Here is a 26,757-nt window from a genome sequence, read left to right on the forward strand (position 1 = left end):
GATGGTAAGCATAGAAGGGGTAAAGGAACAGGTGTTTCACCTTCTGCGATTGCATGGGAAGGTGTCATGAGTGACGGGAGAAGAAGTGATGGGTATAATGGAGGAGTGGATTAGGTTATCCTGGAGGGAACAGTCTCTGTGGAATTGCTGACAGAGGGAGTGAATGGGAGTGTTTGGTGGTGGCACCGTGCTGGAGTTGGCGAAAATGGCAGAGGATTATGCTTTGCATGTGGACGCTCGTGGGGTGAAATGTGAGAACAAGGGGAGACTCTATCCTTGTTCTGGAGGGAGGAAAGGAGTGAGGGCCCTGTCAACAACAGTAGATGGGAATGCATGTTTGAGGAAAAAGGAGCACATATTAGTAGCACCACTTTGGAAAGTGCATCTTTGGAACAAATGTGACGGAGGCAAAGGAGTTGAGAGAAAGGGATCGAGTCCTTACATGATGTGGGGTGCTCAGCTAAGATGTACTTTGTAACCCATATTAATCTTAAAATAGATGTATACTTGTGAAGCTAAGGTGGAGTAAAGAAGAATTAGACACTAAAATTTTACACATTTAGTAATTTTTCTTGTTTTAAAAATTAGTTAGTGGCCCCATGATTTTATTCCTTCATGTTTTAAAGAAAAGTGGTTAAGATCTTTTGAGCTGGGATCTTCCCATCCAGTTATTTCAACTGGGATCGTAACGTCACTATGCTGTGCAGGTGTGGTCATGCAAGCCTTGTTCCATGATAAATAATGTGTGTGATTGTGCAAAAATATTTAAAGGAATTACTTGGTGACTAAACAAGGCACTCATACAGCCACATTTTAAACAGAACATGGATTAGGATATGGTCAAACCTCCAAAGAAAAATCTTTATTTACAGAATTAACATTTACACAAAGCACAAAGTTTATTTTTTATTCTATTTTTAGATTTACAATAAGGCAACATTGTGTCCACATTTGTAAAATGTAACCATCTTCCTAGGCATTTAACTACATTACCACCTCACATTAAACAGTTCAGTACACTAATTACAACAGATTCTGCCTTACCCATGATTACATGCTGAACTCTCAGCAGGACAAGAGATTAGGATTAATCCTAAAGCAGTTGATAGTGAAACATCAAAGCTGAATATTGAACTTCTTAGTGCACGGATTTAAAAAGAAATTGCAAAAGACTCCAACCATTCTTGTAAGTGTTTCTGAACAACAGCAGAATCACATGACTTCTTCCGTCCTCAACCACCCAATATCTTAAGTAATTCTGTGTTTTGCAGCATCTGTAACCTTGCAGAAGGGCAATAAGCAAAGCTCCAGAATTCAAATTGGGGCTATGCTAGTTACTGGGCAAAACAGAAATAACCATCTCAAAAGAGGTAGGAATATTTTTTAGTATCACGGAATTAAAAACTGATCTTATTCCTAATTTATAGATCTACATAACATTTTCCCTGAATACCGCCATTATGTTGTTTAGCAGGAGTACAATACCCTGCTTCGCAAATTCACCTATATTTTGTTTACATAAAAAGTATTATTGTACATGAAAATTAGGCAGCAAACCTGAAGCAAAGTCTGAGATGATATCACTTAATTTTTCCAGTGATATTTGTTACTTATGATTTCTGGAGTGCTTTCCATTGCATGGTCCCTCCAAAGCTCTTGGAATTTTCATTGTATATCTAAGGCATGAAACATTACAGATTTCAAATAAATAGGTACTTTTCTTTAATGCACTTGTAACTTAGGAATTAACCACGATCACTATTGTGGGTTATTTAATACCAATTTACTGCAGCCATTAACAGACCTGCATCAGTAGCTGCAAATTCTAAACTCCCAAATTTTAAATCCCGCATCAACCATTTATTTTTATTCCAAAATACAAAGTGAAGTCAGTGTAACCGACAATGGGACTCTCAACCTCCACTAGACAGTACTAAATGGGTTCTTGCATCAATTGCCACATCAAAACTACAGACCTTTCACGTATAGGAGTTAAGATTCAAATCTTCTCAGCATAAAACACCTGTTTTCGCTGAAGATCATTATGGAATAAAATGTTTGAAGCCACCTACGGTATGAATCTACTTCCAATCTCAAGAGATCACACTTGGCAGCTAGAAAAATAGGAATGTTAAAGTGAAAGATCATACTAATGGAAAAGTTCATGTGCGTGCAAATGGATATTGTGTACCTGATTTAACATTTAAAACTGCGTACAAAAATCATGTTAATTATTTCAAGCAACTATATTTCATAAAGTTAAAAAATTATTTTCAATAACTCTTGCATCTAAATATATAAAATTCTGCTGACAGTATGTATAACCACAGTGCTCATGAGGGAAAAAATACAACCAACCATAATTCAGTATGTTTCTGCATACAGTAAACAATTTATATACAATTCTATAATAATTGGTTGAGTTTATTTTGAAGTGGACTAGCAACACTGTATCAATGTGGGTGATGTTAAAAACAAAATTCAAAAGCAACATCTACTTTGCTAATTTACTGACCCAAAGTTTACTATGATAAATAAAGTCTACCACACCATTATCTCACCAAATAAATTCTGCAGTGGAGCCTATAGGCCTATTTCAGTAGTTCCCACTTAGGCTTGAACTTTAAAAAATTATAGCAAGTTTATACCATCAATAGGTAATACATAATTTACAAGTTTAAATACAAATTCATTCAAATGAAGCTCACAAGTACAAAACAAATAGATAATAACCCACATTTGTCTTGCACAAAATTACAGAGGGTAGCAAAAAAATTATCATGCACTTGAGTGTGCAAACAGTTTTTGAGTAATGTCACTAATAAAAGCAATGGCTTGAGGATGATTGGAGAGAGTTATCATCAATGCATAGCTACGTGCACCTAGTTTCCTCCCTTTATTAATGGTATTAAAAGATAGGAAGGAGCCAACTTTAGACACTGAAGTTTTCACTAAAGGAGGAAGCATACCACTTGAGCAATATATAGATATACAGTTTTGCTTTTAATTACAAAAACAGCTTATATGCAAGTTATAGTGCCGAATGATGTGAACCCACCTCATCTACCGCAATTGTAAGCTAGAATGCTTACCGTATTTCAATATTTTATGAGGATTATGCAGAATGTTTAAACCATAGTCAAAAGGAATTAACCTCATGAAAAACCACATTTTTAACATCTTCTTTGTGCCACCACTTGCACCTCAATTTGGTACAACAGAAGGTGTATTTAGAAATTGTACACAATGTGGTTGAATGTTACATGGATAGTTGATTAGTCTGTAAATTAATATTTTCAAAGAAAATGTTGAACCTTCACAAGCTACTTTTTATTCGCAAAGCAAAATTCATACTTGTCTGTTGCTACTTTTAAAGCATAGTCCTCATTACTCCATCAAAAATCCACTTACTGATCTCCATCTATGCCACATGGAACCACTGGTGCAACAGGTGAAAGAACATGGAAATCACCTGTTTAGATGGAAAGTGGGAGTAAGTGACTTAGATGAACTGAATGTCTTCTTTCATGTCTATCTTTTCACACTCCTATATCTACAGTGGTACCAGTTACATATTATATAATAAAACACACACATTCTCTCATTCGCTTTTAAAACATAGGTGGCTTGTCTAAGGTGGCCGTAGGTATTGAAAATAAAGACAGCACTATAGTTTAAAATGTATGTATATTCATTTTTGAGCCCACAATATACTTTTTCCAAGTGCCTACTTGTATTCTGTAATGAAAGAAAAATACATCAAAAGAATGTATGGAATGCTAAAATAACAATTATCTCAAATGTTTATCAATTCTAAGTGTTCAGTGCAGCCTGAATAATCATGGCTTTAAAATCCCAAGCCTTGCAAGATTTAGGGTACTTAATAGTAAATCTACAGGATGCTACCCATTAATGGCACTTCACTGGCATTTTGTTAGAGATAGTCAAGAGTGTACTTTTATACTTCAGAAAAGAGTCTCCAAATATTTGCACAAAACAAACCTCTAAATATTTGTCTCTGGCATGAAGCCTAGTCTGCTGCCAGAGTATATTGGAAAATTAAAGGCACAACCCCCATGATTTAAAATTAATGGTTGGAAAATTATATGATGTCAGTCATCTCATGACGTGTTCCCAGTAGGTGAGATCCATGTCTGCATTGTGTCTTTGTCAACTCTGCTCTATTATGTCCCCATTAGTCTTTTAATAGGTGTCTCCTCTACCATGAACTGCCAATATTCTAAAACATTTTTTTTAAGCAAATAAAACCTTTTACTACAATAAACAGCAAATACCTCATTAAGAAAAAGCATGTACAACAACAGAACTTCCTATAGCCATCTCCAACTTATGTCATGTAAAACTACCAGATATGCTGCCATATCAACTTGGAACAAAGCCTCTGAAGCTTTGCTTTACACTGCACAGCTATTTGCACGATTCTGAAATTTTGGCAGACTTACTTCAGCAACTTTTATCAGGATAGTAAAAGCAGAGGTTTTTAAATAGCCATATATAAGGCTAGTGTTCAATAGGTTTAGTATCTGCACAGTGATCACAGACAATATATCAATTTATACAGCTTTTTTGATATTCTAAATCTGTAATTTCTCATAAGAACCATTTGAAAAGTGTGTCTAAGCTTCCACATGTCAAAACACTTTCAACAGTGCAAGAAAAAGGCACAAACTGGAAAAATTTCAATATGAGAATAATCTCTAGAAACAGTCTGTATATTTCACAATATTCAATTACCGTTCTGTCCCTTTTCTGCATACTTTGCTATCGCTGTAAAGGAAAGCACTGAGCTTTAGAATACAACACGACAACAAGATCATGTGGCGTATTATTGGAAAAATGTATTGCAGATTTCAACAGACCCAAGAGCAGGCCAATTTGAGTATATTACTTCCAGAGATTACAGCGACAAGGTGATGCAGTATATCTGTATGTCCACTTTACTCACTGAGTAGTGATAAATTCAGGCCATACTTGGTGGAATTAGACATTTCACTCATCCCACAGAAATGCACCATGGAAAGACTTTTCTTCCACCCAGTTTTTTTGTAGTGAGGGAACAACTCCAAACTTTTACCAATCAGGGAGGAGTATTAGGGGTGTGTTGCCACCATTCTCCATAAAGATGCAGGTGAGGGAGAAAGACAAGGTGAAACAAAACATTTTAAAAAATTAAAAGATGATCAGAATCATAGTACAATTGCTCTCAAGTTCTGTCACTTCATTTCTTGCCCCAGAAACAGGATCAGATTGGCTCCACATTTGCTAAGGGTGCAACTTGAGAAACAAAATACAATTTAAAAAAAATCATTTTTTGTTTTAAATACACCTCTACTAAATTTCCATCTTTAACAATTAACTTTAACCAGCTCACTTTCAGGACTAGAAGTGAACACAATAGTATTCAAGAGCAACTGCTCTTACACTTGTGACCAACATCCTTGCAACGAACATCCTTGCTCCCCCAAGGCTCGAATGCAAGTGATGTGCTTTAAACAATCTCACTTAAATCACATAAGCAAACTTATGCTACTCTGTTTCCTCTGGATGATTCATTTCAAATACATGCACATATGTAGCATTGCACCAAATATTCACCTAATCATGAAGCCTGGTAATAGTAGACAACTTCCCTTTTTAAAACCTCCTTTGCAGGACAAGTCAACAAACGTTTTATAGATCAGCAGGGGGTAGCAGAGAGAAAAATTCAATCTGCTTCTATTAAGTGATCAGTGGGTTATTCCAATAGGAAACAAAACAAGTATCAGTTTGTCTACATCTATTACACTGGAATTAACAGGAAGGTTATCCAGTAGCAGAATCCATATTTTCATAACTGAACAATAAAGTTTAAGTATGAGGTAGCTACTCCATAGCAGGATTTCTGCTGAACTCAGTGTTAATAGCATAAAATATGGCGACATAATTTGCCTGCAAGCCAGCCACAAGTATAAATTTTCCCAATAAAGGAGTTACAGCGATGTCACCATTTCATAAATATGCCTTAATTTCAAAGCATCAACACCAAGTGCAACCTCTGCCAACATCTGTTTTTTTTTACATGTTTCATCGGCTTAGTCAAAGGATCCCTGTCCAACTGTTTTCTCAACTCCACAAGTTTTGATTATTGTGCATCATTTAAAAGACGGAACATCAACAAATTTAGTGCAAATCTTACAGATTTGGATCAAGGATAGCACATATCTTAGATTGAAATTTCTGAAATACTACATTCTGCTGTTACAAATCTGATGACTATTTGAATTAAGAAATTTACTTCAGTAATGAGAGAAAAGTTAAGTGAAGTGCAAAGCTATGCCATTAACCACCAATCCGATTGGCTAATTGTAAGCCATGTATCTTTTTCTATATTACTGAACACTTGATTGATTAGTGGCTTCTTGTGATACCCACAAACACTTTTCTTGGTGTTGAAAGAACTCTATCCCATTCTGACTTAGCAGGTCATCTTTGCCATTCCAAGCTCCAAATTAACCAACGTAGGCTCAGCTTTGGAGAAAACAGCTTTTAGTTCTTTGCATCCATCTCCAGAAATGTTACCATCTTCAAGCGTTCTCATTGAGCTGTTTTCCACAGTTGTTTGCTGTCTCTCTTTACATATGTTTTCAGAGGCCTTGAGCATCTCTGATAATCGGCTAACAGGCTGAAAAGATTCCTTATTTTGGACTGCATGTGGTTTTTGACCCAGTTTTATTATTTGCTGCAACAGAAAGACAAAGTTAACCACATTAAAACTCAAATTAATTAGCATGTCTTTGGCTTAATCGAAACAATGAGGTTAAAGGTCAAATTTTCAAAGACATAATTTAACATCTAGCAGGATTGCTTTGGCGTCTTTAGGAACTGAAGATTTAATTTCCTCGACTGCAGCAAGCAGTCCAAATGTGTGCGGGTTAGGTTGATTGGCCATGCTAAGAAATTGCCCCTTAGTGTCCAGGGATGCATAAGTTAGAGGGATTAGTGGGTATAATATGTAGGGAAATGGGGATAGGGCCTAGGTGGGATTGTGTTTGGTGCAGACTTGATGGGCCGAAGGGCCTCTTTCTGCACTGTAGGGTTCTACGATTCTATGATTCAATAATTCAATCTGGGAATGAAATCACAGGGCCATTTAAAAAAAGCTTTCATTTTAAACAACCGCTTCCATTTATTCATCCTAAAATATTGGAGATGGGAAATAAAAGCTATTTGACAAAAGGATCATGCAACAAAACCTCCAGGAATATACCCAATTAGAGTTGGCAATCCCAGCATGTAGCTTCATTAGTGATACAAGCTTTAGTTTTTTTATTTTTCAATGAACTAATTTAAAGAAAGTACATTATTTTATATGTTAAATGAGTATTTTACTTATGTGCAAAGATGACAGTTTCAGGTGATTTCTCCCTGTTCCTCCAAGGCTATTGTGAGATTGGAACAGACCATACACAAAAAAAAATCACAGGTACAGTCAATATCCCATCATTTTGTGGCACAATGCTGTTTTAACATGAATGGCATGAGCTACTTGTGTTATTGTTCTAAATGAAACATTTTTGATATTATATAGCACCATTTATGACCAATGGCCATCCCAAAGCTAATGAAATAATTTTTGATTACTGATATAATGTAGGAAACATGCAGCCAATTTGCATACAGCAAGTTTTTGGAAAAGCAATGTGATAACAGCCAGATAATCTGTTCTTGTGATGTCAAATGAAGGAAAAGTATCAGTCAATACAATGAGAATAACTCCCCGCTCTTCTCATATGCCACAGTATCTTTCACATCCACTTAGGGTTCAGGTTGGATTTGGTTTACTATCTCATCTGAAAGTCTTCCAACAATCCATTGCTCTTGCAGTACCACAGTACAGAGTCAGCTTACATCATTGTGCTCAAGTCCTGGAACAGGATTTGAACCCGCAATCTTCTGACTTAAAGGTGACCATGCAAGCAACGGCTGACAAACAAACTGGAAGTTAGGTTAGAGTAAAATAGTCTGATTGTAATATGAAAAGCACCAAGTAGGACTATATAGTGGAACTTCATATCTATCTTACATAATTAATGTTCAACTCACCTCCTCCAGATATTTGGCTTCCACTTCCAGTTGTTTATTTTGTTCACTGAAGGACAAGACTCTGCTGAGTTGTGACTGCCTGGGTTGTATTGTTGCATCAAACTGATGATACATACAGCGCCAAAACCTGAAGTCGCAATTAAGAATAAAAAAAATTAGAGAAACATGATCAGCTGCAAAGTATGATACAGAATTTGAAGAATAACTTAAACTTACTTGAAATTGAAGGAAACAGTGTTTGGCTGAAGTATTTCTTGCGCGCAGGGAAGATTAGGGTCATAGAGGGGGTTCAAATACTTGTGTTGATTTTCCAAAAGGAATGGCCACAAGGAATGGGTTTTCTGTTGAATTCTGTCAAAAATAAATTGTTGGAAATATTACTTTTGCACGAATGCTAGTGTTTAAAAAGCTCAGTTTCAGTTTCACACTGCTAAAGCAATGCTCAGCATGTGAAATGAAATGTTAATAATAATAATAATGAACCAGTTTAAAGTTGGCATTACAAGTAGGCTCACATTAACATTACAATGAGATTACTGAAAATCCCCTAGACACCACACTCTGGCCAGTGCCAGTTCGGGTACACGGAGGGAGAATTTAGCATGGCCAATGCACCTAACCAGCACATCTTTTGGATTGTGGGAAGAAACCAGAGCAACCAAAGGGAATCCACATAGAGGTGGCAGTGGCAGGGTGGGAATGATTTTCAGACTCCACACAGTGACCCAAGCCAGGAATTGAAACCTGGTCCCTGTCACTGTGAGGCAGCAGTGTTAACCATTGTGCCATGCTGTGTTGTCAAAACAAGCAGAATACATATGATAATTTACTATTCTTCTCATATTCTATTTACATCTCTGGTTGATCAGCATGACCAAGTTGGTTGTAATAATTTTAAATTAATTTATGAGATATGAGTATTACAAACAAGGCCAGCATTCATTACCCATTTCTAATTGTCCTTCAACAACTGCCTTCTTGATTAAGGCTGACTGGCTTCCTAGACTATTTCAGAGGACAGAGTTCAATACGGTGCTAAGGATCTGGTGGCACATGTAGATCACACTGGGTAAATTTGGTAGATTTCCATCCATAAAGGACAGTGTACCAGATGGGTTTTTACAACAATTCAATACTTTCATGGTCATCAGTGGTCATGGTCATCATTTATATTCCAGACTTATCTAATTACATTTAAATTCCATGGTAAGCTTGGAACATTTCTTTGGATCATTAATCTGGGCCTTTGAATCAGTCATCCAATAACACATTATGCTACCATATCCAATTTCCAAAGATTTCAAAAACAACATTTTAGTTCAGTTTTCAAAATAGAATTCCCTAATTCTAATAAAATGATGCATATTATATACAATCATGATTTTTCAACTAGTTGATCAAGTGGTTATTTAAAATCATGCATGATCAAAGTTCTACATTCATGGTATGGCTCCATGATGGAACTCATTGCATTATAGTACTTTTTAAATAGAATACAAACATGAATGAGTTTTGTGAAATGCAATGTTCTAATCTCAAAGCTGTTGTGATCTGAAGCAATCATTCTTTTTTCATTTGGATGATCTGCACATCCACATGCTCGCCAAGACATAGGCAGAGAGCCTGAATGCTCCTTTTACTTCACCAATTCTACCATTCTTCTGTGTAATAATCCTTACTTCATTTCTTCCCGTTCTTTTTGGCAGTTTCCAATGAAATTCCCAAATTGGCAGGAATGAACGTGTTCATGAATCTCAAGTAAGTAAGCTTCACTGTACTCAAAAACACGGGGAAACTGTTCAGTCAGGTGCCAGACACATTCGATGAACTGTGTGAACACTGGAGATATTTCTTTCGGGTCGCCATCAAGCTGGCCACATCTACACGATAGATAAGGGGGAAGGGAAAACAGCATTAAATTAAACCTTTCACTTCCCAGTTTAGTTGGATATACGGAGCCATTCTCAAGTGGTTGCATGCTCCCAAATTGCATTATGTATTTCTGACTTTGACATGTTAATGGTACTTTATAAATTGCTGGGTTGTCAGAGTGTCATATTCATACAAAACATCAAACTGTCTACAAGCTCCGATGAATGAAAAAGACCCAAGGCATTGTACAAAGTGGTGCATTCAACTACCGCGTGTCCAAGCCAACTTTGTCACTATTAGCACAACCAAAAAAGATGATCTAGTGATTCATTTTATATAACTATATTGTGCACTAAATTACTTTTGGTATTTGCCTTCTTTTTATTTTTAAAAATAATTTATTAGTTGTGACCAGTACTATCTGAAAGGACAAGAGCAGCAGATACCTGGGAACACCATCACCATCAAGAGGCGTAGATGAAGCATTAGGAGAATGTAAAATTCAAGCCTCCAATTTACTAGCCAAACCATCAATTTAAAGTAATGCTCTCGCACAACTTAACTGTTGTGTAAATTTATCTATAACTCGGCTGGTAACACTTATGCCTCTAAGTTACACAGTTCTGGTTTCAAATCCGACTGCAGGGCTTGAACACAGTAAGCCTTGCCAACTGTAATACTGTAGTTCGTTAGAGTTCGCTCTGTGCAAGTTGACACTGCATTTCCTACAGCACTTCCAAAAGTATCACTGACAGTAAAATGCTTTGAGACATTTAGCAGTCGTGGAAACATTACATAAATGCAAGAGTCTTTTTTTCTTTCAAATATCTAGTTAATAAGAATTATATCTTTCTCACTCAAGTTGTATTCACATTACCTGTCAGCAAACTTATGCCCAAATGAAATCCAGTCTTTTTCTATCAAAACCTTATAAAAGAAAAGATAGAAGTTAAAAGGAAACATTTAAAACATATCATTTGTACATGGAACAGATTCATCTTTGTCAAAGCAACACCTAAGACGTCCTCAATTAGGGTAGGATTTGAGTGTTCCTTTATACACAAGAACATAAGAACTAGGAGCAGAGGTAGGCCATTCAGTTCCTCAAGACAGCTCCGCCATTCAATTTGATCATGGCTGATCCCATCATGGCCTCCTTCCTGCCCACTCCCCATAACCCCTCATCCTGCCACTGTTAAAAATGTATCTATCTCCTCCTCAAATGTGTTCAATGGCCCAGTGTCCATTGCACTCTCGTTTACAGAATTCCACATTCATGACCGAGTGAAGCAATTCCTCCTCATTTCTGTTTTAAATCTGCCACTCCTTAGTATAAAGCTATGGCCTCTCATTCCAAAATGTTCAAAGAGAAACATCCACTCTACATCTGAGGTTTAAAGCATGGAAACAGACCATTCGGCCCAACTTGTCCATGCCATGCAGTTTTTAACCACTAAGCTAGCACCAATTGCCCACATTTGGCCCATATCCCTTTATACCCATGTTACTTTCTAAAAGCTTTTTAAAAGAAAAAAATTGTACTTGCCTCTACTACTGACTCTGGCAGCTTGTTCCAGACACTCACTACCCTCTCAGTGAAAGAAATGCCCTTCTGGGGCCATTTTATCTCTCCCCGATGCCCTCTAGTTTTAGACTCCCCTATCTTTGGAAAAAGATATTGATGATCTACCTTATCTATGCCCCTCATTATTTTATAGACCTCTATAAGATCATCTTCAAGCCTCCTATGCTCCAGGGAAAAAAGTCCCAGTCTATCCAGTCTCTCCTTATAACTCAATCCATCAAGTCCCAGTGGCATCCTAGTAAATCTTCTCTGCACTCTTTCTAGTTTAATATCCTTTATATAACAGGTGACCAGAACTGTACACAGTATTCCCAGTGTGGCCCTTCTGATGTCTTGTGCAATTTCAACAAGACATCCCAACTCCTGTATGCAATGTCTGACCAATGAAACCAAGCATGCCAAATGCCTTCATCATCCTGTCCACCTGCAACTCCACTTTCAAGGAGCTATGAACCTGTACCCCTAGATCTCTTTGTTCTATAACTCTCCCCAATGCCCTACCATTAACTGAATAGACCTGCCCCAATTTGATCTAACAAAATGCTTCACCTCACATTTAGTAAATTAAACTCCATCTGCCATTCATTGGCCCACTGGCCCAATTGATCCAGATCTCATTGCAATCCTAGACAACCTTCTGCACTGTTCACTGTATCAACAATCCTGGCGTCATCTGCAAACTTAGTAACCATGTCTCCTAAATTCTCATCCAAATCATTTATGTAAGTAACAAATAACAGTGGACCATCAATCCCTGAGGCATACCACTGGTCACAGGCCTCCAGTTCGAAAAACAACCCTCTACAATACCCTCTTTCTTCTGTCAAGCCAATTTTTGTATCCAACTGGCTACCTCAACCTGGATCCTGACAGATTTAACCTTATGCAACCACCAGCTATGTGGACCTTCTTAAGGGTCTTGCTAAAGTCTATGTAGACAATATCACCTGCATTGCCCTGCATTTACCGTCAATTCCCTTTTAGCATCGTATTTCCCTCAATTAGATTGCCTCTCATTCTTCTAAGCTCCAGTGAGTTTCTGCCTAAACTGCTCAATCTCTCTTCAAATGACAAGTCCTTTGTTTGTGGAATCAATCTAATGAATCTTTTCTGAACTGCTTCTAATGCATATACATCCTTCAAGTAAGAGCACCAAAACCATGCACAGTACTCCAGCTGCAGTCTCACCAATGCCCCACACAGCTGTAAGAACACTATCCTAGTTTTATGCTGATTGAATAAAGCAATGAATGTCAACATTCCATTTGCCTTCTTTATTACCTGCTGCACTTGCATACTAACTTTCTGCAATTCATGCACAAGGACACCCAGATCCCCCTGCATCCAAGCTTATCTCCACTTATATAAGTTGCCTTTTTATTCCTCCAACCAAAGTGGATAACCTCACATTTATCCACATTAAATTCCATCTGCCAGCTTCTGGCCCACTCACCTAACTTATCCATATCCTCAGAGAATCGACCTCATTGTTCCTTGGGAGCACATCAGAGAGGGAGTGACTGGTGAGAGGAGAGCTTGTGAGTAAGTTACGGTGTTTTTTTTTAAACTAACGTCTCCAGCTTTTTTTAAAATTTTAAACTGGATACAGGAAGTAGTCACAGGGAGGTCTGGGAAGTAGTTTTTTTCCCCTCTGGACCCCCATAAATTGGAAAGGTGAAGAAACCCGATACTCTACACACGTAGTGCATCCCACCCTACCCCCTCCTCTAACCTAAAAAGGAGAGTGACTTGGAGTGAGAGCAGGTAAGTTTAAGTTTAAGTTTATTTTTGTTTCTTGGTAAGGGAAGTAATAGGGATGGCAGTGCGATGTTCCTCCTGTGGGATGTTTGAGGTGAGAGACACTGGTAGTGTCCCGGCTGATTACACCTGCAGGAGGTGCATCCATTTGCAGCTCCTTGAGGACCATGTTAGGGACCTGGAGCTGGAACTGGAGGAACTAAGAATCATTCGCGAAGCAGAGGCAGCAATCGACAAAAATTATAGGGAGATAGTTACTCCTAAAAGTGATGCATGGGTGACTGCTCGAAGGGATAAGCAGTCAGAGCAGTGATCCTCAGAGTACTTATTTTGGAGAGGAACAGCCTCAGTTTTGGATGCTGTTGGGGAGGAAGACTCAACCGGGGTAAGCCATGGAGTACAGGTCTCAGGAGTAGAGCCTGTCCTTGATGCTCAGGTGGGAAGGGGGAAGAAAAGAACAGGATTAATGATTGGGGATTCCATAGTTAAGGGGATAGATAGGAGAGTCTGTGGGAACGAGCGAGGCTCGCAGTTGGTATGTTGCCTCCCAGGTGCCAGGGTCCATGATATCTCTGATCGAGTGTTTGAGATCCTTAAGGGGGAGGGGAACCAGCCCCAAGTTGTGGTTCATGTAGGCACCCATGACATAGGTAGGAAAAGGGACAGGGATATAAAACAGAAATTCAGAAAGTTAGGGTGGAAGCTTAGGGCTAAAACAAACAGTGGTTATCTCTGGTTTGTTACCTGTGCCGCGGGATAGCATGGAGAATAATAGAGAGAGAACACTTGAACTCGTGGCTAAAAGGATGGTGCAGGAGGGAAGGGTTCAGATACCTGGACAATTGGGGCTCATTCTGGGGTAGGTGGGACCTCTACAAGAGGATGGTCTGCGCCTGAACCAGAGGGGTACTAATATCGTGGGGGGAGAATTTGCTAATGCTATTCAGGGGGGTTTAAACTGATTCAGAGGAGGGATGGGAACCTGAATTGTAGCTCCAATGTACAGGAGGATGAGAATTGGGAGGTCACAGATAAGGTTTCTAGGTCACAGCAGTGTATTGGCAGGCAGGAGGGTGGTTTGAAGTGTGCATACTTTAATGCGAGGAGCATACGCAATAAGGTGTACAAACTTGCAGCTTGGATTGGTGCCTGGGACTTCGATGTTGTGGCCATTTCAGAGACATGGATAGAGCAGGGACAGGAATGGTTGTTGCAGGTTCCGGAGTTCGGGTGTTTCAGTCAGAGCAGATGTGGTGGTAGAAGAGGGGGAGGCGTGGCATTGTTAGTCAAGGACAGTATTACGGTGGCAGAAAGGACATTTAATGTGGACCTGTCTATTGAGGTAGTATGGGTGAGATTAGAAACAGGAAAGGAAAGATCACACTGTTGGGAGTTCTTTTTTATAGGCCTCCAAAAAGTTCCAGAGATGTAGAGGAAAGGATTGCAAAGATGATCCTGGATAGGTGCAAAAGTAACAGGGTAGTTGTTATGGGGGACTTGAACTTTACAAATACCGAGTCGAAAAGCTATTGTTCAAGCACGTTAGAGGGGTCAGTTTTTGTCCAATGTGTGCAGGAAGGTTTCATGACAGTATGTAGATAGGCCAACAAGAGGTGAGGCTACATTGGATTTGGTACTGGGTTATGAACCAGACCAGGTGTTAGACTTGGAGGTAGGTGAGCACTTTGATGATAGTGACCACAATTCGGTTACGTTTATCTTAGTGATGGAAAGGGATAGGCATATACCGAAGGGCAGAAGTTATAGCTGGGGGAAAGGTAATTATGAGGCTATTAGGCGAGATTTAGGATACATAGGGTGGAGTAGGAAATTGCAGGGGCTGGGAACATCTGAAACGTGGAGCTTATTCAAGGAGCAGCTACTGCAAGTCCTTGATAAATATGTACCTGTCAGGCAGGCAGGAAGTGGTCGAGCAAGGGAACCGTAGTGTACGAAGGAAGTTGAATCTCTGGTGAAGAGGAAGAAAGAGGCTTATGTAAAGATGAGACGTGAAGGCTCAGTTAGGTCACTGGAGTGTTATAAATTAGCCAGGAAGGAGCTAAAGAGAGAGTTAAGAAGAGCTAGAAGAGGACATGAGAAGACTTTGGCAAATAGGATCAAGGAAAATCCTAAAGCTTTCCACAGGTATGTCAAGAGTAAAAGATTGGTTAGGGCAAGATTAGGGCCAGTCAGAGACAGCAGTGGGAAGTTGTGCGTGGAGCCTGAAGAGATAGGAGAGGCACTGAATGAGTATTTTTCATCAGTATTCACGCAGGAAAAAGTCAATGTAGTCAAGGAGAATACTGCGATACCAGGTAGTAGACTAGACAGGATTGAGGTACATAAGGAGGTGGTGTTGGCAATTCTTGAGAGTATGAAAATAGATAAGTCTCCTGGGCTGGATGGGATTTACCCTAGGATTCTCTGGGAGGCTAGGGAGGAGATTGCAGAGCCTTTGGCTTTGATCTTCATGTCGTCATTGGCTTCAGGTGTAGTGCCGGAAGACTGGAGGATAGCAAATGTTGTCCCCTTGTTCAAGAAGGGGAGTAGAGACCATCTGGGAATTATAAACCAGTGAGCCTTACTTCTGTTGTGGGTAAAGTTTTGGAAAGAATTATAAGGGATTAGGATTTATAATCATCTAGAGGGAAATAAATTGATTAGGGATAGTCAACACGGTTTTGTGAAGGGTAGGTCATGCCTCACCTTGAAAAGGTGACCAAAGAGGTGGACAAGGGTAAGGCAGTTGACGTGGTGTATATGGATTTTAGCAAAGTGTTCGATAAGGTTCCCCATGGTAGGCTATTGCAGAAAATGCAGATGCATGGGATTGAGGGTGATTAGCAGCTTGGATCAGGAATTGGCTAGCTGATAGAAGACAGAGGGTGGTGGTTGATGGGAAATATTCAACCTGGAGTTCAGTTACAAGTGGTGTACCTCAGGGATCTGTCTTGGGGCCACTGCTGTTTGTCATTTTTATAAATGACCTAGATGAGGGTGTAGAAGGATGAATTAGTAAATTTGCTGATGACAAAGTTGGAGGAGTTGTAGACAGCGAGGATGGATGTTACAGTTTGCAGAGGGACATAGATAAGCTGCAGAGCTGGGCCGAAAGGTGGCAGATGGAGTTTAATACGGAAAAGTGTGAGGTGATTCACTTTGGTAAGAGTAACAGGAGTACAGAATATAGGGCTAATGGAAGGACTCTTAGTAGTGTTGACGAGCAGAGAGATCTCAGGGTACGTGTGCATAGCTCCCTGAAAGTTGACACCCAGGTTGATAAGGTTGTTAAGATGGCGTACAGTGTGTTAGCTTTTATTGGTAGAGGGATTGAATTTCAGAGCCGTGAGGTCATGTTACAACTATACAAAACTCTGGTGTGGCCGCACTTGGCGTATTGCGTACAGTTCTGGTCGCCGCATTATAAGAAAGATGTGGAGGCATTGGAAAGGGTGCAGAGGAGGTTGACCAGGATGTTGCCTGGTATGGTGGGAAGGTCTTATGAGGAAAGGCTGAGGGACTTGAGGTTATTTTCATTAGAGAGAAGGTTACGAGGTGACCTAATGAGGCATACAAGATGATCAAAGGATTGGATAGGGTGGACAGTGAGAGCCTTTTACCTCGGATGGTGATGGCTAACACAAGGGGACGTAGCTTTAAATTAAGGGGTGGTAATTATAGGACAGATGTCAGAGGTAGGTTCTTTACTCGGAGGGTAGTAAGGTCATGGAATGCCCTGCCTGCAGTTGTGAACTCGCCAACTTTAAGGGCATTCAAATGGTCAGTGGATAGGCATATGGATAACATTGGAATAGTTTAGGTTAGAGGGTCATTAGATTGGTTCCACTGGTCGGTGCAACATCAAGGGCCGAAGGGCCTGTACTGCGCTGTAATGTTCTATGGTCTATGTTCTATTTGTAAATTTCTTATTTCCTCATTGGAAGGCACTTTCCCATCTATCTTAGTGTCACCTGCAAATTTGGCTATTCTATCCCTTCAATCCAAACTCATTAATATGGATTGTAAATTGTTGAGCTTGAGGATTGAACCCTGGGACACACCACTTGTTACAGCTTGCCATCCAGAAAATTACACATTTATCCCTACTCTCTGCTTTCCGTTGATTAGTCAATCCTCTATCCAAGCTCTAACTCTGTGGAATCTTACTTGTGGTATTAACCTTTAGCGCAGCACCTTATCAAATGCCTTCTAGAAGTCCAGATAAACTACATCTACAGGATCAGCATTATCCACTTTGCTTGAAAAACTCTAGTATATTAGTCAAACATTTACCCTTCATAAAACAATGCTGACTCTGATGGATTGCGTTTGATTTTCCAAATCCTGTTACTACTTCCCTAATAATGGATTCCAAAAGTTTCCCAATGACAGACATTAAGTTAACAGGATCTATGGTTTCCTACTTTCCGCCTCTCCCGTTTTGAGAGGTGTACCACAACATAACATTTGATTGAACTTAGATTACTGTACTGAGTAAATGCAATGATTCAGCAGCTCTCAATGAAAAGATACATCAGTGGGAAAGTCAAATTTAATTCATTTCCCACACACAAATTAGATTTTATCAGTACACTTCTGAAACATTATAATAATAAAAGGAATACAAGTTCAATCCCTTGGGGAAAACCATAGTGGAGCAGGTTTAATTACTTTGTTGTAATATTAGCCACGATTCCAGCAACTCAGGCTGCTGAACTGGTTTTTATATTATTCCATTTTTACAGTGGAAACTTGCTTTGAGTGTGTCATGGTCATTCACTTCGTCAGCTGAAAATTAGGAACTGGGCTATGCAGCAACGTTGGGCCCTGTTGTATAATGTTCAGGGTGAAAAATAAAGCTATGTTTAGAGAAACAGGATCCTTTAATTAGGCACAGCTTTTGTAGACCCCCATCTTTGTGAAGATAGGAATTGTGGTGATGAAATACCCACAACGATGCTGACAACACTTTCACTCATCTATATATTTTCTTAATGATCTGTCTGGTGTCACACTTACCAAATCAGTTATGCCTCATTAGAATCCACATCCTACCTCAAGTTTAAATTAGAGTCAGTCATTAAAGCACGAAGGAGGCTATTGTGTCCAAGCTGTTAAATGATTAAAATCTCATTAAAAGTATGGATAATATTATGATTAATAAAGATGAGTGGCCTGCCTTCTGAGGTACTTTTATATAATAGGAATGCAGGCAGAGACAGAAGCCTTGCTTATCTCTCAATCAGCTGCATTCCATTGAGTGAAGCAGCCAACAGAGTTAGAGACTCAAAGATGAGTCTACAAAAACTGGGCCCAATTAAAAGGACTAGTTTCTAAACACAGAGCTTTTTTTTCCCCCACTCTGGGTCTTTGCATCATACAGAACTGCTGAACATTACTACCCGAGTCACTGGAACTGATGTTAACATGCTACAAACAACCAACTAAAGTAATTAAACCTGCTCCACGACTGTTTTCCTTAAGGGATTGAACTTGTATTCTGCTTATCATGTGTTCTTTTTAAATATCTCATTTTTCCACCAGGTTCCCCACACAGATTAACATGTGATTTATAGGGCAATTACTAACTTTCCCCTCTGCCATTTTCTTTCGCCTTTTGATCTTCCTCTCCCCAAGGCACTAATTCATGATGGGAGAGATCGTGGCTGGCCATATAGGTCAGCAATCGGTGGCCAGTGCACATGCGCCGATTTCCCCACCGACAGTGGTCTGCTCAGTGCACTAGTGGGATAAGGCTCCATTCCTACATACTGGCTTGAATCTCCTTGAGCTGTGGAGCACAGAATGCCGGACATTCATTCCGCTGGGTATGCCCAAAAAGCAAGTGGCAAAATCCCCTATTTTCCTGCCTGTTGGGCACTTCGATTTTTTTTGAGAGAACTCCAACCATATCCTGAATTGTCATTCATAAAATTGAACTTGATCTACCTACAGCTAAAGGAAATGCTGAAATTACTTTTAAAAACAAAAAAGCTTTTCTTACCATAAAGCCTTTTATTGTTCTGTAGTATGGATCCAACAGCAGAGAACCCAAGGAACAGACCTGGGCTGTACGATCCCAACCATCAGAGCAATGGACTAAAACACTGATACCTTCACACCCTACTGTCTGTTCAAAATATAAAATAAGAGTGTGATATGGAACCATTCAAACTTATTTCTTCAGAATAAAGTACAATCTATAGTTCTTAAAGGAACTTTGATCCCAGTTAAAAGTCTCACAATGCCAGGTTAAAGTTCAACAGGTTTATTTGGCATCCACGAGCTTTTGGAGCGCTGCTCATTCACCTGATGAAGGAGCAGTGCTCTGAAAGCTTGTGATTCCAAATAAACTTGTTGGACTTTAACCTAGTGTTGAGAGACTTCTTACTGTGCCCACCCCATCTAACACCTGCATCTCAACTTCAGGAGCTTTAATGTCAAGTCAAATGTAATACTAACAAAACGTGCAGGCTATTCTATGGAAGGAGGCAAGCTTGCAACCTGATTCAAGCACACATGCATTATTTAAGACAAGAGATTAAACATCCATTTAGCACTATCAGTACTTTTAGCTGTAGTGGATCAAATGCTTTAAAATGTACACCGCCAATCCCATAAGGGATGGAGATTAAAAAAAATAACTTTTCAGATTATCTTCAATACACGTTCATCCAATTGAAATCTCAGCTCACCACTTTGTTCACCATTAATACCGAATACTATGTTGATTAATTGCCTTTAACAGAATTATGGATTTAAAAGATCATATCTTATTTCAGATATCAAACGTGTTCAATTTAGACTATTTGGAGAAAAAACAATGTATTTCTGTATCTGCATTGTGTGTTTTGGTGCTGTTATTTCTTTATATTGATAGAAAGTGGAGAAATTCACATTCCCAATTATTACATTAATTGCTGGTAAGCAGTCTCTCTAGGAGGACTATAGATTGATCCTTTCCTCATGTGTTAGCTATTCAGAGTGTGTCAGGGCCATTATCTAGCCTATACAAAAGCAAAAAAAAACAGCATATGCTGGAAATTTGAATCAGAGACAGAAAACATCGTTATACTCAGCCTGTCAGGAAACATCTTTGAAGAGAACAGACAAGTTAACAATCGAGGTGAAGAATTGACAACTGAAACATTAACTTGTCTGTTTTTTACCCCACAGATGCTACCTGATCAGAACGTGTTCAGCGTCTTCTCTGCATTCCATCATGCAAAACGCTTGTTTGTCTCAACCGGGAGTTCTTGCTTACCAGACTTGAAGGCAAGGAAGTGTTATTACAGTGCATGAAAGGCTACTCTTGCAAAAGCCTGGCTAGATGTTGTTTTCCACTGCAAGAGTTGTTCTATAATAGATTATTTTTAATTATAAGTGGTCCCAGTTATCAGTCATTGCTGGCCAGTTACCTTCCCATTGAATTTTTATTCAAATCGCTGACTAAAGAATTCTAATATGTCTAGTTCTCACAAAAAGATTTCAACAAGGTCAAGAGATACAACTTACTTGTTACTATGCAAAATTTGAAATAGTTTTTGAATTTTCTGATTTTGAAATTGTTTTAAAGTACTAATGTGAAGGTTTACTATAACTTCTAGTAAGGCAGAAATCAGAAGCAAGATGAACCATTAAAAACTAATCAGTAGTTTTCAACCCAAATTACACAAACTTTCATTTTTTCCACTGTCAAATTTGGAGATTTCAGTAGTTACATAAGAAACTAAATATTTCAGTGTACAAGCTGAGAGTAAAAATCACTCATTCCTTTTCCAAAGTGCATATTAGATACTGTGTAGTAAACTCACATTTCAACTCATATGAACTGAGCCCAATGTGAATTTTTGTAGTTGGCACGAGTAGTGTCTGGATCATTCATTTTGTCCACATTAACCAAGTGGAGAAAAGAAATTCTTCTACTTCCTGTGTCTGACCATTCCACTTGCGTTTAATCCTTCAGACAACAGCATGACCCGATGCTGATTTTTTTATATATTATTACCATATGGGAACTGGTCAGTAATTTTTTGTTCATCTATGTTTTTTGTAGAAATACTGTTAGTCACAAATAAAATCTTTGTTGTGCTAAAATGTAACTTCGGAGTATTTCTAGATTCCAAAACAACGTTATACTCAGGAAAGAAAAGTCAGTTGATCAGGAAGATAAGGAGCTCAGCAAGGAACTTTTAAGATTGGATATCCAGTCTGTGCTGTCAGTTGATCTCACGAAAGGAAGAAATCAAAAAACAGTCAACTCTATGGTTCAGATTTGGCAATTGTGGAGGACAATATGGCTTCTTGCTCCTAATTTCTATCTTTCACACATAGCCTCATTGTTGGATCAGGCCACATAGCAAGCCATTCAGCTCAAGGGCAATTAGGGATGAGCAACAAATGCTGGCCTTGCCAGCAACACCACATCCCATGAAATAATAAATCAAGCTTAGCTGTGAGGCATCTTGTGATGGAATACTGCATTCATGGTATAGGCTCAAAGATGAAAAGTGGTCACAGGTAAGATACGGAAGGTGACTCAGGTCAGTTGAACCACATCACAACCAAGGAGGACATTATTTCAGGACAGAGTGAAGAGGGAAGAAAATTACCGGCAAAGCTGGGGAAAAAAAAGCTTCAAATACAGTAAAGACTATCCCAACTGCGTAATAGACAAAACTTTGGCACTATGCCCGCCAATAAAGCAATGTTTTCTCTTTATATAATTAGATAGATAAAATTAAATGATTATATGCAAAAAAAATTAAAAACATATATAATGAAAGAATACGTACTTTAGCAAGAAATACAGCAGCATCCAACACAGCTTTTATGTGGCGAAGCCATCCAGAACTCTCCAAACCACTTAAGAAGTCATTCAGAGTCAACGCTTTGGTTCCACACACTAATAAAAAAGAAAATACATATTCAGCAAGGTTCAAATAATTGTTTTAGCTTGTATATTTGTTAAAAATAACCCATTTCTAGCTTCTACAAGTACAGGTGAGTGAACAAGTTTCTCATTTGTTACACAGGAAGAAACAAAAAGGTTTCTCCTGGTGGCATGGTGGCACAGTGGTTAACATTGCTACCTCTCAGTGCCAGGGACCCAGTTTGATTCCAGCCTGGGTGACTGACTGGAGTTTATACATTCTCCCAGTGTCTGCATAGGTTTCCTCTGGGTGCTCCTGCTACCTCACACAATACAAGGATGTGCAGGTAAGATGGATTGGTCATGCTAAATTGCCCCTTAGGTATCCCAAGAGGTGCAAGTTAGGGGGATTAGCAGGGTAAATACATGGGGCTATGGCCTGGGTAAAATGCTCTTATTGCAGTCATTGCGGAATCAATGAGCCAAATGGCCTCCTCCTGCTCCATTGGGATTCTATGATAAATATCTTTTATTAAATGTTTGAAGTGTCATCCAATGAGTATATAACAACTGTCACTCATTCTGCCAAAAATAAATTTACAAGGTTAACATTGCAAAAGTATTAATCCTTAGAAGATTGTTTAATTTCTGTATCAAGTTGAAGAACTCCACTACAGTATTTCAGTTCCCTTGCTGTAACACTGCAGGAGTAACATTTGACTAGTTTTTACAATCCAGATGCTAGAAAGCTGAAAACAAAAAAAGAGTGCTAGAAACATCTAAATGTCAGGCTGTATCTCATTCAATTGGCCAAAGATACACTCCTGCACTGGTGAGCCCTTAGAACACTGAGCTCGATCATCCACTTGATACTTTGGGCTGAAAGCGTTTCCCCATTATTGAGGATGGGGTTGTTTGTGGACACTCCTATTCTTGTTATTGTTTAATTTTCCATTACCATTTACATCCAGATGTGGCACGGCAGCAGATCTTTGGCCTGATTTATAAGTTCTGGGATTGCTTGGCTTGCTGCTAATCATACATAAGGTCCTGTGTTCTAACTTCACCAGGTTAGTACCTCGTGCACTTTTAAGATTTGCTTTGTGCTGCTACTGGCATGTTCTGTTACACTTCTTATTCGAACCAGAATTGACTCTTAACCTGAAGGTAATGGTTGAGTGAAGAGTATGCTGGACCATGCATGGCCAGCTATGAGCTGCTAGGTTTGTTCTGAATCTATCCTGTTTAGCACAAGTGATGGTCATTGAAGACCTCAATCCAAAGTACAATCTGCACCCTGAGCTTTGTCCAACTGGAGGAATACAGACATAATCTGAAGGAGTGTGGTAGGTGACCATCAGCAGAAGGTTTCCTTGCCATGATTAACCTCATTCCATGAAACCTTATGGGGTCCGGAATCAATGCTGCAGACTTTCAGATCGTATCCTCCCGACTATATACCACTGCGCCGCCACCTCTTCTGAGACTGTCCTGTCAATGGGACAGTACATACCCAGTGAAGGTGATGGAGGAACCTGGAACAAAATGCCAACTCTGACTTCTCGCACAGTTCTCAACATAGTTAGTGAGGACGACTTTGCAGGGTCAACTGAACCGTGTGCTGTTGTCACATCTACCACTGCCTATATCTCTACCAGATAGTCCTCTGTTTTATTAAATGTTTTCTATAGCTGTTTGATAGAACCGAGAAGCTGGGGGCACAAAGATGGACTGTGAAGAGATACTGGATTTCCTTCCCTAAAGGACACTAGTGAACAAGATGTAATAATTCAAAAGTTTCATGGTCACCATTAGTGACTCCTGACCCACAGCAATGTAACTTCTAACTCCCTTCTGAAATGCTTAGCAAATCACTACAAAAAGTCAACAAACAGATTCATTTCACTGATTGAATTTAATTTCTTCATTGGAATGCACGTCCCTGGATCGATAGTCAGGTTTTTAGGTTACAACCCTAGTAACATAACCACTCCAAGCCTGTACAGTATTCATATGCCACCTCAAATAATCAAATCTGCAACCGGCAGAAGGCAGTCAGGATAGCAACTATCCTTGTACCAGCAATAACATTAGGCAGATAGAAGACTGCAACATTCCTCACTGATGGAAGGATCCCACAAAATATCAAAATGACCTAAGCTGCCAGATGGTATAAAGAAAATGAGCAATCCCAATGCCCATTCATGTTCTATGTTGAGCTCAGTGAGGACAACTATGGGGACATTTTAATTGGTCTCAGAATTCCAAGCCTGGGTCAGGGAATTTGAAATAATGAATAGATTGTTAGCCATTATTGCCATCTCCTGATTAATGAGCAGTGATGCTTGCTGAAAAGCTCATAGGCAGATGGCAGGCAAGGCAAGACTGGACACAAAAAAAACATAACTTAGTATCTCAACTTACACACGAAGAATCTTGGATGATAAAAATGAAGGATCATCCTGACTCGAAATGATGACTCTACTCTCTCTCCTTAGATGCTGTCAGACCTGCTGAGATTTTTCAGCATTTTCTGCTTTTGTTTGTGACTAAGACCTTACTTGTTTAGAATGGGGTGCGGGGGACAGGGGGGAGGTGGGATCATATAGAAGCATAAAAGATTATGAAGGTGAATAGATAAGAGAGAAGTAGGGAAGTTGTTTCCACTGGCAGGTGAAACGAGAACAAGGGGACCTCAAAATAAAGGGAAGCAGATTAGGATTGAGTTGAGGAGAAACTTCTTCACACAAAGGGTTGTGAATCTGTGGAATTCCCCTCACAGTGAAGCTGTTGAAGCTACCTCATTGAATGTTTTTAAAGCATGGAAAGATAATTCCTTTGCTGTTCAAAAATTTAAGAGTTATAGTGGGTAAGTGGGGCTGAGTCCACAAAAAGATCAGCCATGATCTTATTGAATGGCGGAGCAGGCTCGAGGGGCCAGATGGTCTACTCCTGCTCCTAGTTCTTATGTTCATAAGGAAATGTAGTTCAGCAAATTTCATTGTTTTCAAATGGGAGAAAACAGGTAAGGAGAAAACAGAGTCCTAAAAGATTTCCATACCTTCCTGCAGGAACTACATACTGAAACATACCTTCATTGACTTTCTGCAAGCTTGCTCTCATTACATGAATATTTTCAATCCCAACAAACTGGAACCTAATATTGGAATAGTTGTCTTCATTTTCATATCCTTTACCTGCAGCTCGATTTGCCATTGCATTTAACTGAAAAATATAAAACATAAATCTTTTAAAAATTTCTTTCATGGAACATGGGCATCACTAGTAAGGCCAGCATCTTTTATTTGCCATCCCCAATTGTCCCTGAGGGGGGATGGGGGAGGTAGTTCCAACATTTTGACCCAGCAACAGTCAAGGAACAGCAATATAGTTCTAAGTCAGGATTGTGGGGGGTTCGGAGGGGAAAACATAGGTGGTACTCCTATGTACCTGCTGCCATTGTCTTTCTAGGTGGTAAATTCACGGATTTGGAAGATGCCGTTGAAGGAGTCCTGGTTAGTTTCTGCAGCGCATCTTGTAGATGGGACAGAGTGATGCCACTGTGCATTGGTGGTGGAGGGAGTGGATATAGAAGGTTCTGAAAGGGGTGCCAAACGGATTGCTTTGTCCTGGACAGTGTTGGGGATTTTGAATGTTGTTGGAACCACATTTATCCTGGCAAATGGGCAGCATTCTATCACACTTCTGATTTGTGCCTTGCAGATGGTGGACAGGCTTTGGGGAAACAAAGTAACTTGCTCTCCGCAGAATTCCCAGCCTCCAATCTGATCGAGGTCAGAGTATTTATATGGCTGATCTCGTTCATTTTCTGGGTCAATGGTAACCCCAGGATGTTGATAGTGAGGAATTCAACAATGGTAATGCAATTGAATGTCAAAAAGACATCGTTGATACTTTCTTGTTGAAGATGGTCATTGTGAGGATGAATGTTACTTGCCATATATCAGCTCAAGTCTGAATGTTGTTCAGGTCATAATGAATATAGGTACAGACCTTCAGCACTTGGAGTCGCAAATGATGTAATCATCTGCAAACATTGCCACTTCTGATCTTATAATAGCGAGAAGGTCATAAATGAAGCAACTAAAGATGGTTGGGCCTAGGACACGCCCCTGAGTAACTCTTATAGTAATGTTCTGGGACAGGGATTATTAACCTATAATAACCATAACCATCTTCCTTTGTGCTAGGTATGACTCCAACCAGTGGAGAGTTTTCCCAGATTCTCACCAAGTCATTTTGCTAGGGCTCCTTGATGCCATACTTGGTCAAGTGGTGCCTTAATGTTAAGGACAGTCACTTCCACCTCACATTTGAAGGTCAGCTCTTCTGTCCACATTTGAATCAAGGCTGCAATAAAGGCAGAATCTCAGCAGTTTCATTGGATGCCAACTGAGTGCCAGCAAGCAGGTTATTGCCAAGTTGGTGCGGCTTGACAGCACTGTCACCAACACCTTCCATCACTTTATTAATGAACAAGGATAGATTGATGGGCCAGCTGAGTTAGATTTGTCCTGCCTTTTGTAGACAAGACACCTGGAAAGTT

The 26,757-nt window shown here is 39.5% G+C and overlaps 1 protein-coding gene across 1 annotated transcript in view; it reads right to left on the reverse strand.

The window, feature by feature from the left end:
• Positions 1-836: 836 nt before the first annotated feature.
• Positions 837-26,757, reverse strand: part of mtmr6 (myotubularin related protein 6) — a 56,256-nt gene continuing 30,335 nt past the window's right edge. Inside the window, exons 7-14 of the mRNA XM_080197355.1 lie at positions 25,283-25,415; positions 22,114-22,223; positions 19,323-19,448; positions 10,853-10,902; positions 9,783-9,983; positions 8,320-8,454; positions 8,104-8,230; positions 837-6,739 (exon numbers count right to left, since the gene is read on the reverse strand). Coding sequence (XP_080053481.1) covers positions 6,476-6,739; positions 8,104-8,230; positions 8,320-8,454; positions 9,783-9,983; positions 10,853-10,902; positions 19,323-19,448; positions 22,114-22,223; positions 25,283-25,415 — 1,146 coding nt within the window. The 3' untranslated portion in view covers positions 837-6,475. The remainder of the gene's footprint in view (positions 6,740-8,103; positions 8,231-8,319; positions 8,455-9,782; positions 9,984-10,852; positions 10,903-19,322; positions 19,449-22,113; positions 22,224-25,282; positions 25,416-26,757) is intronic.

Source organism: Carcharhinus amblyrhynchos, chromosome 10 (genome assembly GCF_965287045.1).
Source record: "Carcharhinus amblyrhynchos chromosome 10, sCarAmb.v2.hapA, whole genome shotgun sequence".
Taxonomy (NCBI): Eukaryota; Metazoa; Chordata; class Chondrichthyes; order Carcharhiniformes; family Carcharhinidae; genus Carcharhinus; species Carcharhinus amblyrhynchos.